The following is a 14735-nucleotide window of genomic DNA, read 5'->3' on the forward strand; positions in this document are numbered from 1 at the left end:
AAAGAGAGAGAGAGAGAGAGAGAGAGAGAGAGAGAGAGAGAGAGAGAGAGACAGATAGAGAGAAACAGAGATCAGATCTTCCCTCGACGAGCACGCCTGCTTTGTGAACCTTGGCCTGTGTTCTAAACACCCCCCCAGATAAAGCCAGATGTTAAGTAGAGAGCGAGTGTGAGTGCAGGAGTGTTAATAGTTAAGTGCAGTAAGAGGAGTGCTAGTTTACAGGAATGAGTATGGCTGTAGTAGCGAGAGGTGCCTCTACTGTTGGGGGTAGTAGGGCTGTTGCTGTGGCGGTTGTTGAGGATAGGGGTAGGTCTGCTGTGCAGGAGGGCCTCCAGGGTATCCAGCCTGCCCCTGGGCTTGATAGGGCATGTAGGGCATATTAAACTGCCCATATGCATAGGGGTTATAGGCCACTGGCATCTGGTAATACCTAAAAAATAAAATGACATTTTAGGTTGAATTGGGTAAACATTTCAACTGATATCAAAATACTTACCCAGTTGACTAATCACGGTACATTAAGATGATTGTTTATACTATATGTTTTCTGAAGTTTTGTTTAAATAAGCAAATTATGCATTATGTAATTAAATATGCACTAACATGCATACATTTCCAGAACAGAAAACTGAATATTGGATAAAACCAGATTCAAAATTTGTTTAATTCTGTTGATATATTAGACATTAAGATTTTTACAGACAGAATTTTAGGTCTCTCTTTTATCACTCCATAAAGCTGAAAATACTGTCAACAGTCAGAAAAAACACCATGTTTGTGGGAATAAAATAAATCAGATGAACAAACCCCCTTTGAAAAACCATCAGAATTTCAGGATCAATATTTGAAGATATTGTAACTTAAACCTACAAATGCAAATAGATAGTGTATTCAAAAATAAACAATTAAATGTGTATCTTGGATGTTTTCTTTCCACAAGTCTGAAAAAATACATTGTATGAAATAGGGCTGCACAATTAATCACATTTTTAATCGCGATTACAATTACGGATGTCACAATTATGTAATCGTTCAAAGCGGCAATTAATCGTTTAAAGTCCACTTATGTTATTCTGTGTGCTTAAGATCTGTTTTTTTCTTTCTACAAGTTATCTTAAGGGTTTTTCCATTGTTTTCATTTTAGTTTTAATATGACATTATAATACCATGCATATTTTACCTTTTTTTATTTAAATAAGAAACCAGTCCAATGAATAGATGCCATTTGAGGCTTAAAACTATAGAAAAGCAATAAAGGTTTTTCAGTTTAAGGGTTTTCAGCTTGTTTATTTTCATCTAAAAATATGGTTGCTTCAAACAATGATATAACATCATTCAATGTAAATTGTGATAATCGTAATTAATAAATCGCAATTACAATTTCAAGGGAATAATCGGCAATTATGATTTTTGTCATAATCGTGCAGCCCTAGTATGAAAGGAAAATAGTCCAAAATCCTAAATCCGACCAGTGCATGAAATTTTTTGTTTGTTTTTGCCTGTATTTTGAACTGGACCCTCTTAAGTGACTGATTTGTAAAGCTCTACTTTGGCAGCAATTCTGTGCAGAACACAAATAGCATTCATCATGCAAAGTGCAAGGGAGACTTACAATTAGGCTTAGGTATTAGAGAGGAATAGGATTTCAAATGTAACGATTCTGGCTGCTCTGAATGATTCTGCATTCCTTCGTTAAAGAATCAGATTAATTCAGTAACCATAACCTGTTTTTGAGTTCCATCTTCACTGGCAGAAGAATCCAAGTTCGAGAACCAAGATATAGAACTGTAATTAATTACAGTATTTTTGTAGAAATCGAATTAATTCTATTTAAGAATAAGTGAATTCATATACTTGGTAAAAATTAAATGAAATACATTTACAATCAACATTTCTCAATATTTGCCTTGGATTAGTGCATTCTGGCATTGCACTCTTCAACAAAAAGTGGGATCATGAGCCTGAGCCAGTAGGTCATCCAGGTACTTTTTGCTATTTTATGAATACTGTGAATTTGGACATACTACTCTTTTCACATATCATTTTTTGCCTACTATATACAGTATATATATATATATATACACACACACATAGGATAAGTATGCATTATTTGGATGCAGCCTTAGATTTTGGCCAGAAGAAGGTATCTTAGAAGGCAATTACAGTATTTTTGTAGAAATCTAATTAATTCTATTTAAGAATAAGTGAATTCATATACTTGGTAAAAATTTAATGAAATACATTTACAATCAACATTTCTCAATATTTGCCTTGGATTAGTGCATTCTGGCATTGCACTTCTTCCACAAAAAGTGGGATCATGGGATGGTAAAGAATTTTGCCTGAGCCAGTAGGTCATCTAGGCACCTTTTGCTTACTAATGTGAATTTGGGCATACTACTCTTTTCACATACCATTTCTTGCCTACTATATATGCACAGGAAAAATATGCATATTTGGATGCAGCCTTAGATTTTGGCCAGAAGAAGGTATCTTAGAAGGCAGCTGCCCACCTTTTGGCAACTAGCTCACTAGATTTGAGAACTGAGCTATGGACTGTTGCATACATAAAGCTTTGAGGACATAGGTACTTGTGAAGGTCTTTATTTACCCTGGGTAGCCTTGATAAGTTGGGTAGGGTGGTCCTTGAGCCTGTGAGGGTCCAGTGGGTGGTGCAACAGGTAGGGGATTAGTACTGCTGGGAGCCACTGGAGTACTGATTGGAGCTGAATTACTGGCCGCCTGAGGAGTGATGTTAGGGGGTGGTGGTCTCGCTGGCGGCTGGGGTTTAGCCTGAGGCTGCTGCTGGGTCTGGAACAGAAATAAAAAATAAGACTATTTCCTGCAGTCAAGGACTTTATCATTAAAACTCATCAGTCTGCAAACTCACAAACACAGTCCTGGGAGCAGGGGTCGGGCCTCCTGAGGCAGGTGCAGGAGTGTTGGACTGGTATGATGGGACGTTGAATGAAGGAGCGCTCGGCTCACGAGCAATGCTCTGCTGCAGCTCCCTGTCAATCAAACATTCACAGAATATAAGGCAATCACAGTCATCCGAAACCATTATGATTTGTTGATATGTGCACACTGCTGAATTACATACTTGAGCAGTTCATCCCTCTCAGTTTTGCGAGCAAAGACAATGTCGCTGCACTTATTTTGAAATTTCAACAGGATTTCTGTCAGATCATTGTAGAACTGAAAGAAGAGGAAAAAAAGAGAGAATGAGACAGCTGAGTGACATCTTATGGATTGTGCATGTGTGCAGAACTAATATTAGTGCACGAGTTAGTTACTTTAGTGCCCTCTTTGATATTGGAGCTGATCTCTATGTAGCTATCATGGGCTGAGGCGAGTTTCTTCAAGACCTCCTCTCTGTTATTAGCCTCAGAGTTGGACTGCTTGAGGGCTGAAAACTCCTGGTGAGACACCTGAGACAAGAAAAGTCATTTTTAAAATGAAAAAAAAAATTACCTTTGTTGTGTTAAGCTGCACAACAATTATGTAACATGTAAAATTTTTTATTTAAATTTAAGTTGACAGGTACATCCAATTTCATAACTGAGCCTTTGCAGGGATGTTTTTATGCCTTAAATCTTTATCTGATAAAATCTGATTAGAATACTGTCACTATCACTTAGTAACTCTTTTGCTGAAATACTGGATGAAATGTTGCTCATGCATGAGTTTTTGTGTGCACCTGTATCAGTGACAACAGTTCCTCCTGTCTGCGTAAATTCTGCTGAACACGTTGTGTGTGAGAGCCGTAACGTGTCTCCAGCTCACTGGCGGTCAGAGCCTCTTCGTTAATGGCGCCATCTTGAGCCAGTGCAGTAAGGAACTTTGTCGTCATATCAAAGGTCACCGACTTCACCTCTCCCTCCAGAACTTCCCGTTCCCTCTTCACCTCATCCAGTTGTGCCAGCTGAGCTCTCAGCACGTTTACCACCTGCACATAAGAGGACAAGCCTAGACTGAAGGATAGCATGAGGGTTTGGTCAGGGTTAGCCTGTGAGATAACTGGGTCAATGTGTGTGTGTGTGTGTATCTCACCCAGTGTTATTTTAGTAAAAGTTAAATACTATTGTAGTTTTTATTACTATTTTGAGTTAGCTATTTTTATATATAAAATGTATATTTATTTTTATATTTATAAGTTTTCATTTTAATTTTAGTTTAAGTTTTAGTAATTCTGTTAAGTAATTTTGTCCTTTTATTAGTTTTTAATATTTCTAAATATTTTAATACATTTTATCAATTTTAAATACATTTTTATTTTAATTTTACTTTCAGTTAGTAATTTTAGTACTTCAACTTATTAATATTTTGGTTAGCTCTCAAGGCAACATTTCTAATTTTCATTTACTTTAAGTGTTTTCATCTAATATTTATCTGATATTGTTAATCTAATTTTTTTTTCATTAACAATTTTTGTTAATGAAATCAACACTCTCACCTCACTGCCCTGCAGAGTCTTGGCAGGGTTGGCAGACGGTATGGCGGCACTGAGCTCATTCTCTGGCTTGCAGAGCAAAGCAATCATCTCACAATGTGCAGTGTAACGCTCTCTCACCACCTGATCAGCCTGCACTGCCTTGTCCAGTACACTGCGAAAATTATTTCCCTCTGCATGGAGAAACAGAGAGAGGGTAAACCATTATGAGCAAAGTGATCCTCAAGTTGGGTTCCGGTAGCTCAACTGGTAGAGCATGACACTAGCAACATAAAGTCATAAGCAGGGAAAACACAAACTGATAATGTGTTTACCTAGAATGCACTGTAAGTCTCATTAGGTAAAAGCATCTGCTAAATGCATAAATGGCGGGTGGAAGTGTGTATGTACCTGCTCTGAGTGGTTTATACAGATCTCCAGAGGGAGTTCTGTTCCAGCGCTGATTGAATTTGGCTCGGAGTTCATTGTCTGTTGTTTCCTCATCATCTAACATCTTCAAGGACTGCAGGAGCAAAACACAATTTTTGTTCATGATACTAATTGGCATGAAGTGCGAGTAGATACAGTCAGATGGTGTCATATACATATACAGCAGGTTTAAGAATCTAAGACCACATTGGATAGTATTTTCCCCATTTAAATTTGGAAATAAACCAGTTTAGTATTTTGAAAAATCAGGACATATAATGAAAAGAACATATTTATGATTCTGTGCTATTTGGTTACTAGACAAATTTATATAAATCAGGGGTCTTCAATGTTTCTCAGGGTAACGACTCCTTAGGCGACAGAGAAATGGAGCAGGAAACCCTGATACAAAATGTGTCAAGCAGAGCTATATATTAAGCATAAAGCCTTCGATATTAATAGAAACGAACCATATTATGATTAAGAATAAATTATATTATGCTATACGTATGTATATTATGTTAAGACAGTAGATCAAAATTATGCACATTATTGTTTTTGCACATGCATCACTGCCTGTATATTACTTTTTATTGTTAAAATTGAGATTTATGCTTCATAAAAAAAAAAAACATGTTGAGAAAAATCACGATTCACTAGTTGTTTGCAGTTGTTGTATATTATTTTAATGGATTTACAGAGTCATATATTTGAATTTTTCTTGTCAGATGGGCATTTACATTTACCTGAATTTCAGCTATAAGTTTATTAAAGATTCACACTATAATTTTACTGTCAGATGGACAAATAAATATTTACTTGAACTTTAGCTTCAGGTTTACTAAAACTACATTTAAATTTTACTGTGAGATAGACAAATAAGAATCAATTCACTGAGTATCTGAAATTAGTGGGGGTTTTCTAATAAAGTGCAGATGTGATGTGTAAGCAATGGCTCCACCATAACAAGAAAAGCAATGTACAGTGAGACATTTAACAATGTGCAGTGTAACGCTCTCTCACCACCTGATCAGCCTGCACTGCCTTGTCCAGTACACTGCGAAAATTATTTCCCTCTGCATGGAGAAACAGAGAGAGGGTAAACCATTATGAGCAAAGTGATCCTCAAGTTGGGTTCCGGTAGCTCAACTGGTAGAGCATGACACTAGCAACATAAAGTCATAAGCAGGGAAAACACAAACTGATAATGTGTTTACCTAGAATGCACTGTAAGTCTCATTAGGTAAAAGCATCTGCTAAATGCATAAATGGCGGGTGGAAGTGTGTATGTACCTGCTCTGAGTGGTTTATACAGATCTCCAGAGGGAGTTCTGTTCCAGCGCTGATTGAATTTGGCTCGGAGTTCATTGTCTGTTGTTTCCTCATCATCTAACATCTTCAAGGACTGCAGGAGCAAAACACAATTTTTGTTCATGATACTAATTGGCATGAAGTGCGAGTAGATACAGTCAGATGGTGTCATATACATATACAGCAGGTTTAAGAATCTAAGACCACATTGGATAGTATTTTCCCCATTTAAATTTGGAAATAAACCAGTTTAGTATTTTGAAAAATCAGGACATATAATGAAAAGAACATATTTATGATTCTGTGCTATTTGGTTACTAGACAAATTTATATAAATCAGGGGTCTTCAATGTTTCTCAGGGTAACGACTCCTTAGGCGACAGAGAAATGGAGCAGGAAACCCTGATACAAAATGTGTCAAGCAGAGCTATATATTAAGCATAAAGCCTTCGATATTAATAGAAACGAACCATATTATGATTAAGAATAAATTATATTATGCTATACGTATGTATATTATGTTAAGACAGTAGATCAAAATTATGCACATTATTGTTTTTGCACATGCATCACTGCCTGTATATTACTTTTTATTGTTAAAATTGAGATTTATGCTTCATAAAAAAAAAAAACATGTTGAGAAAAATCACGATTCACTAGTTGTTTGCAGTTGTTGTATATTATTTTAATGGATTTACAGAGTCATATATTTGAATTTTTCTTGTCAGATGGGCATTTACATTTACCTGAATTTCAGCTATAAGTTTATTAAAGATTCACACTATAATTTTACTGTCAGATGGACAAATAAATATTTACTTGAACTTTAGCTTCAGGTTTACTAAAACTACATTTAAATTTTACTGTGAGATAGACAAATAAGAATCAATTCACTGAGTATCTGAAATTAGTGGGGGTTTTCTAATAAAGTGCAGATGTGATGTGTAAGCAATGGCTCCACCATAACAAGAAAAGCAATGTACAGTGAGACATTTAAGATTATTAACAAGGCATTACTTTTACAAATAATTGGAATGGAATTTAAAATAAATTATTGATACGAATATTTTTTAAGGGTGTTTTTATTTAAAATTGACTTTGTGATGTTATTTACCCATGTTTTAATTTTTGTAACAAAAAATTATTTGTGATCAAACATTAATTGGTGGACCCCCTAGGGATCGCGGACTCCCAGTTGAAGACCCTTGATATAAATGATCATGTGATTTGATCTCCTTTGTACAGATGGTTAGATGTTTTTCTTCCATTGAAGTCTAAGAGGCTCTTTGCATCTTTTACACTGAAATTGCCATATTCATAGTATTAATTGGGATGAAAATTTTCTATTAAATTAGAAAAATGCAAAAACAGATCTCAGACGTTTGGATCTTTATAAAACGGCATTAAACAGATGGTGAACGTGTGCATCACCTCATCCAGGATCTCACGGTTCCTCTGCAGTAGTTCAGGGAGATCTTTAATGAGCTGTTCAATGCTCTGTAGGCCACCCTGCTGAACAACCGCACGGCTCTTCTCGAGGATGGACTGAGGAACTGCGTCTCCTGACAGATCTTCTAGTGCGGCCGGTAGGTTCAAAGACGCCAACACCCTACCAATCAGCAACGACCAATCAATCACCACCACCAAACCTCATTTATCCACCCAAAATACTGATGAAATTGATCATTTAGACAGCATATCCAAGTTTAAATAAAAGCATTATGTGTATTATTACATCTGTGATTGATGCCTTAAAACAATTAAAAGAAAAGCAGTAAAAGTTCTCATTATACATGTATGGACTTTTAATGGAGTTTAAATGGACCTATGCAAAAGCAAATATATGCACCAACACTGACCCGTTGCAGAGATTCGTTGCTTCCCTCATGCTGCCAATCAGTCTGTTGACCGTGTCAGCCTTCCTGGAATTGGCTGCACTCACTGACTGCTGCACTGCCATCGGCACCATCTTCTCAAACAGATCTAAACACAAACAAAACAGCAAATAATGCAATTAATTGAATGTTTTCCCCATAATAAAGGGGAAATAACCCCAAGGGGAATGTCATTCTGACCTGAGAAATTCTGGCTGAGTGGTGTCTGAACTGCAGTTGCTTTGACCAGAGATGCTTTGCCAATGTGCTCCAGGTCTTTGACCTCTGGCACCCGGTCATGGTAAATGAAGTCATTGTCTTTCTTTGCAGCTGTGAGGGCACGGTTGATCTTATCTGACAGATCCTTTACGTTAACATACTCATCGTACCGAGAAGCCGCGGTCTTCACCAGCTCTGTGGCGTGCTGCAAGACAAGCACGAGAAGCCTGAACGTCAACGTCCTATTAATGAAGCTCAAACCCGAATAAATAAAACAAGCAATCGACCAGCCAAAAATAAACAGTCTGTCACACGCAGACAAACACACCTGCAGCCGTGCGATCTCCTCTCCGAATTTTTTCTTCTGATTGGCCAAGGCTGACTGGTGCAGCTCTGCGGTGGCCTGCATCATACAGTGCTTGGCAGCGAGGACAGGAAGCACTTCCTGGAAATAAAAATACTGACCAGGGAGAGGCAACCACAGCAATCACAAACGCCACGGCAACCACGAACCAACACCACAGGCAACCACAAACGAGCACAGACACACAGCACAGGGCGCAGGAAGAGAAAACAGAACAGCAAATCAGCACGCATCCTTCAGCGAACCCCAACCAAATTCTCACACAACGCTCATGCAGCGTTCACACACATATCAATAGGAGAAGAAACAAAGGCTGGAGGCAGTGAGAGTGTGTGTCTGTGTATGAGGGGTGACTAGCAGTCATATGGAAGTCAAGGAAACTTAAATCTCTAGACGCACATATACAGACACATCCACAGTGATTGCTGCATACAGTATGAGGTATTCTTTGCCTAATGTTTAAAAGTGTCTAGTTCGATTGAACAGTGACCCCTAGTGGATCAACTTCCCCACTAACGTGTCTGTCATGTGTACTGGAAGCTGCACATACCTTAGGCAGATTCTCTTTGTATTGACATTGCTTAAAAGCGTCGCCGTAGTAATCTGCTGCCTGGTTGGCAAGTTTAGCGACAATAGCGTCCTTCATCTTATCTATGAGATGAAACATTAGACAATTAAACTGTGTCAACTACAAGCATAAAATGCACAAACATTACAAAGACGCACCAGCAGTGGCTTTGAGAACGAAGACCTCCTGTGCCTGGCTGAGCATGATCTGACTAAGCGTACCCACTGTCTCGGGGGAGATGTCCATGGTGGGCTCTCTATTCAGTGCAGAAAGCACTGTATCCTTTATATGAGCAAACGCACCACTCGCCAGCTGGAAAGAGACAGGAAATGCTTGAAACATTTTTATTTCTCTCAATTGTCTGTGTTGTTGAAGGACTTAAGGTCAAAATCAAACCTGGTAGAACTTGGCGGCGGTCTTCAGTCCCTCGTCATTGTCAAGATTCTGCTCAGAAGCAATCTGACTGGCCAGCGCGCCCACATTAAACAACACACACGTCTTCTCATAGCCCACACTTGCCAATGCTGAAACACACAAACAGTATGAACCACACAATGGATAAATCACTATTTCAGTTTATGTCCCTTTTTCCGTTCTTTTAATTCCTTTCCATGATAAGACATTTTTATTAAGCATTTTATTAATAAAATGCGCTATATAAATTAACTTTTTTGTCTAAGCATTTTACTAGTAACACGATAAAGTATTTAGTACTTTATCCATATATATGAACAAGTAACTTTGTTATTTTTTATCATTAAATCTTAATTTAACAAGGATATACAAGGGATTTATCATGTGTTTGTAAACATGATACAGTCCAAAACACATTTAAAAAGTACCAACAAAGAAAATGAAATCAGGACATTTTATAAAATCTGCAGAGTTGAGAAATGAATAGTAACATGTAGTAGTAAGGAAATATTCAGTAATAAAGTATGCAATGAGTCATGTGAGTAAGTAATGGAATTACTGGAGATAACATTATGTGCAAACAGAAATAACAATGTAACAAAAAATGTTTCACTACATTTTTTTATGGTTCTTCTGTAATTCTGTGGAGCTAATTATTATTATAGTATTTATTTTAATGCAGCATCAATACTTAGGTAAATATATAGGTCAGGTAAATTTTAGAACTGGTTTAGTACAGATAAGTTTTTGTACTAATATTGTATTTAATTAAAAAATATATATATTTTGCTTTTGCAAGGATGGGAACATTCTAGAAGTTTCTGAATCATTCTGTAATATTCTAGTGCTTTCTGGAACATTCAAGAACATTGTGAGACTAGTCATAAAAGACAAAATCATCCAACGTACACTTCTGAAGTTTTGGATGACTCACTTTTGTAATTTATCATTTGTAATTGTTTATGTTAAACTGTTAGCTCAGTTGTACCATGTGATTTTTTGTAATAAAAGTAATAACACTTTTAGTAATAACAGAAAAATAGATTAGCTTGTATAAGTTAATAAGTTAATAGTTATAAGTATTTTTTTTTGTTTTCATGAGCACTGTTAATGATACACAAAAAAGTAAAGTGATGTTTGTATTCACCATGTCAAACTTCATGAGGAATCATTAAAATGAAAGTGAAACAATTTTTATAAAAATGTTTCAGTGTGTAATTTTCTTAGTTAACAAGATGTGCTGCCTTTCCTTTTTACTGGATTAGGTGCCTGGCTCTATTTCTAATGAGTTCATATTTTCCTAGAATATGGATGACAGATATAATATTTATTGATGCATACATCCTATATATAAAACTATCTGCAATAAAGCATCTGCCACCTAAATGCCTTAAATGTTTGTACTGACATATGCTGATCTTGTTTTAAAATCACGTCAACTCACCAAGCTTGACTGAGCCTCCAAAAAGAGATCCTTTATCAAAAGCATCTTTCCATGTAAATGTCAGACATAACTGAAAAAAAAAAAACTGTTTTGTATTATTTACAGACACTTATTAATATGCCTAAATTACTCTGTATTCTTATAAACAATTATTGTCATTAAAAAAAGTGAATGGGTTAATGTTACACTGTGGCCAAAGAATTTATATAGGTTACCTCTGGAAAAGGAAATTTGGGTTCAATTGCACAGAGCTGATCATAATATCTAAAGGGGAGAGAGAAAAACAATGAGAAAAGCTGTTAAAATGGAAAGTGTGAGGAAAAACACTTTAGTTTCTTTAGATGGAACGTAAACCATAATGACAAATAATTTAGCCATGACAGCATTCTCATGTGACCGTGACGTCAGTCTGAACACAAAAACCGTTACTGAAGTTACTCAACCTCACTGTTACAGAGTTAACTTTAGTAATGACACAAAAACATTTCCTTCCTGGAAGGAAAGAAGAGCATTTCCCCACATCTCTGCTCCATATGTTTTATATCTGCTATTTCTTGCCTCTCTGCACTATAAAAAGAACATGACTATATAGACTTGAGAGGGAATACCGCTGATGGGTGTCCCAAGGGGCTCTACGTCATACAAATCTAACACCAGTCTAACTAGGAGCTACAAAGCAGGCCATTCATCTTGACCATTGAGCATGGCTACAAAGCAGCAAACAAAAAGCTTATTCCTATAGCAACACACTTCTCATTCACTCTCCAGATGGCATAAGCCCCAGTCGCTACATTAACTCAACTACATTAAACCACAAATGAAATGCAGAACATAACCACAGACTTGGGAAATGAGGCCTAATTCTGCATAGGGCTGTGCAAAAAATCGAATGCGATTTTCATGCGCATCTCGTCAGTAAAGCCGCTTCTGTGATTAGTAGTAAATCTCCAGCACATGCTTTCAGATGGAGCGGCATTTACTACACAGAGCCGTAGTTCACTGACAAGCTACGCAAAATCGCGTTCATAATCGTCAATGAATCGCCTGCGATTTTGAACACGATTTTGTGTAGCTTGTCAGTGAACTACAGTGAATACACAGCTTTGTTAATTTTTCTCAATATTAAAAATGATGAAATAATGTTATTCTAATGGTATCATAGAAGTAGGGCTGCACGATAAATCGCATGCGATATTTAATGCGCATCTTGTCAGAAAGCCGGTTCTTTAATCAGCAGTAAATGATGCGCCTTAAATATCGCATGCGATTTATCGTGCAGCCCTACATAGAAGGTAAATTAAATTGAATGATCAATTCTAACAGTTTCACAATCAATATACAATAAACATTTCAGTAAAGACCAAAACAATGGATATATAAAAGGGGACAAATGAAGTGCTGAAATCATGATGCAGCAAATCTGATTTTGTTTAACAAATTAACTAGCCATTTCCTCATCACTTCCAAAGCAAATGATCAACTGCTGGTTAATAAAGTAATAAAGCATGTAGCTCAGTTATAAATTTTTCCCAAAATAAAACGTATACGTCACTTACACCTGTAACCACCCACTCACTACAAATACATGACGTAATGGAATCAAGTGAAAACTAGGTCGATGGTAACTGACCAAATTGCGAATATAATACTCAGCGAATATAATAAACAACTCAGAACATATTTTCTTATTTAGTTCTGTTATTTGCGTCGAACGATGTATTATTAATCTATAGCCTAGTGAATGTTTCAATCTAAATGACACACCTGAGTCACGCAAAACCAGGAAGCCGGGTGACGTATGATAAATGGGTGTTGACGCATAGCGCGTTCATGGACTTGTTTTATTCAACTTGAAGAGTTTAGGATAACATTTATGTGAATGCATAAATGTATAATCTAGATGCTGTAACTTGTCAACGTTTTATGTTTTCTCCCCCATTTTAATCATCATTTTGGGTTTACTAATTTATTTTAAATGGTCATAGGGTGTGACGAATGAATTTTAAAAGTACAAATATTCTTTGTAGCCATCAATACGAGTGCACATTATATATATATATATATATATATATATATATACATAATTTTAGATGGCGTGTAGCATGTCACACCACAGGTTGTCAACTTCCCAAATATAATGACGTACATTACATATCGCCCTAAACACACATGTGCACTAAAACAATAAAACATACTAATTTTAGACGTCAATACACTAATTTGAGCGACAAACAGGGTAACCAGCATGAGCAACACCTCCAGTTCCCGTTTATATTTCTATGAAGCAAATGAAAACAGATAAGAAACTCTTAACACAAGCTAAACTCTAGACGAAACTACTTCTGTTATCAGATCGTATCAAGCCTACATAAAATAGAGACATGTTGTCGCACGTTTGCGACATAAAAATTGATTAATTTTGATAGCTTCCTGTGCTTTAAGACATCTTCTGCTATCCGCTAACAGAAAATAATCGGCACTTTAGTAAATCACACAGATTAAGTAACAATCCACGATACAGAGCTGTCAATGTTTAACAGGCAGCAGAAATAAACACCCATTGTAACTTCTTAATCAAGTTGTCTTGTCAGGCTCTCACCGCAGCAGGATTTCCAGCGAGCTCTCGTGTTTGTCCAGCGGCCTCCCAAGAGCACTTTTACGCAGCTTATTGAGCTCTTCCACGGCACGGAGATATTCCGTCTGCTCCTCACCGGGAGGATACGTGGCCGTTACAAATTTCGACAACGGTTTCACTAAGTCGACCTCTGAGGACTTCTTCAACGGGACAGAAATAAACGTCGCCATTTGGGCCCGCGGGAAACACAGTTCTAGTGGAGAATGAAAAGACTGCAGACGGACAAAAACAAAGGCACACAGCACTTCCTGGTTCTCTGGAGTGCGTCATCGCGTCAGATGTACTGTCAAAGTTACGCATGCGCATTCTGCGCTCGCGGGTGTAATCACGCAAACATGTTGAATGAATTCTGTATTGATTCCTTCCATGTAAATCCCTAACATGCGTTTTATTTCCATGTTCCCGCGCAGGAGGTTTATGTAGAACTATATTTTAGTGTAGTATAAATTCTACAGATGCAGTAAATTCTGTAGATGCTGGTTACAACTAATCAGGTGCATGACAAAACTGCTGACAAAACTAGAACTTTTCTTAGTGTACAGTAAGTAAATCACTCAGGAGGTTTTTTTTAACAAACCACTGGCAATTGGATAATGGTTTCAGGAAGTGAGGAAAAAAAATCCCCAGTTTGATCCATATAGTAATTTAATATACATGTATATATGGAGGACTTTAAATATAAGGGAAAATAGGGCAAAAAGAGAGAAAGACACACCTTACCCCAATGACTCGTCCATTTAATCCTGTGACCATACATTTATGATCTATCACATACAGTTACCTGTAATAATACCTGAAGCATGGCAAAAGTGCTAAGAATCTTTTTATTGTAAAAACATTAATGCACTAACATGAACTAACAATAAGCAACACATTTGTTACAGCAATTTTTTTTTTTTTTTTAACGTCAGTTAAAAATAACTGTTCTATTGTTGGTTCATGTTAGCCCAGGTCCATTAAATAATTAATAACATACATTTTATACAGTACATACATTCATTAAAATGTATTTTAGTAAATATTGAAATTGTCATTTAGATTAATA

The 14735-nt window shown here is 36.6% G+C and overlaps 1 protein-coding gene across 4 annotated transcripts; it reads right to left on the minus strand.

Moving 5' to 3' along the window:
* Positions 1–106: 106 nt before the first annotated feature.
* Positions 107–13951, minus strand: LOC107696546 (programmed cell death 6-interacting protein-like). 4 transcript variants are annotated; one of them, XM_016496941.1, is made up of 19 exons: positions 13655–13951; positions 11271–11319; positions 11056–11125; positions 9594–9721; positions 9356–9509; positions 9180–9280; positions 8594–8710; positions 8248–8470; positions 8032–8155; positions 7604–7781; positions 6155–6266; positions 5863–5937; positions 4457–4551; positions 3701–3949; positions 3297–3431; positions 3104–3198; positions 2891–3011; positions 2612–2811; positions 107–430 (listed from the first exon to the last, which is right to left on the minus strand). In XM_016496941.1, the coding sequence occupies exons 1-19, from the start codon at positions 13858–13860 to the stop codon at positions 256–258; spliced, it is 2607 nt and encodes an 868-aa protein (XP_016352427.1). In that variant the 5' UTR covers positions 13861–13951; the 3' UTR covers positions 107–255. The 4 variants fall into 4 exon arrangements, with proteins under 4 accessions (XP_016352427.1, XP_016352426.1, XP_016352425.1 ...); XM_016496940.1 differs by having other exon boundaries at positions 4457–4576; positions 5888–5937; positions 8594–8725; XM_016496939.1 differs by having other exon boundaries at positions 8594–8725.
* Between the last annotated feature and the right edge of the window lie 784 nt (positions 13952–14735).

The sequence above is a fragment of the Sinocyclocheilus anshuiensis genome, unplaced genomic scaffold (genome assembly GCF_001515605.1).
Source record: "Sinocyclocheilus anshuiensis isolate Anshui unplaced genomic scaffold, SAMN03320099.WGS_v1.1 scaffold590, whole genome shotgun sequence".
Classification (NCBI taxonomy): domain Eukaryota; kingdom Metazoa; phylum Chordata; class Actinopteri; order Cypriniformes; family Cyprinidae; genus Sinocyclocheilus; species Sinocyclocheilus anshuiensis.

Coding starts and splice junctions, on each gene's coding strand:
- LOC107696546 (XM_016496940.1), bottom strand. CDS start 13,860: ATGGCGACGTTTATTTCTGTCCCGTTGAAGAAGTCCTCAGAGGTCGAC. Junction 8,726..9,179: donor ACAAAGAGAATCTGCCTAAG/GTATGTGCAGCT, acceptor CTCCCTGGTCAG/TATTTTTATTTCCAGGAAGT. Junction 8,156..8,247: donor ACTCAGCCAGAATTTCTCAG/GTCAGAATGACA, acceptor GTTTGTGTTTAG/ATCTGTTTGAGAAGATGGTG.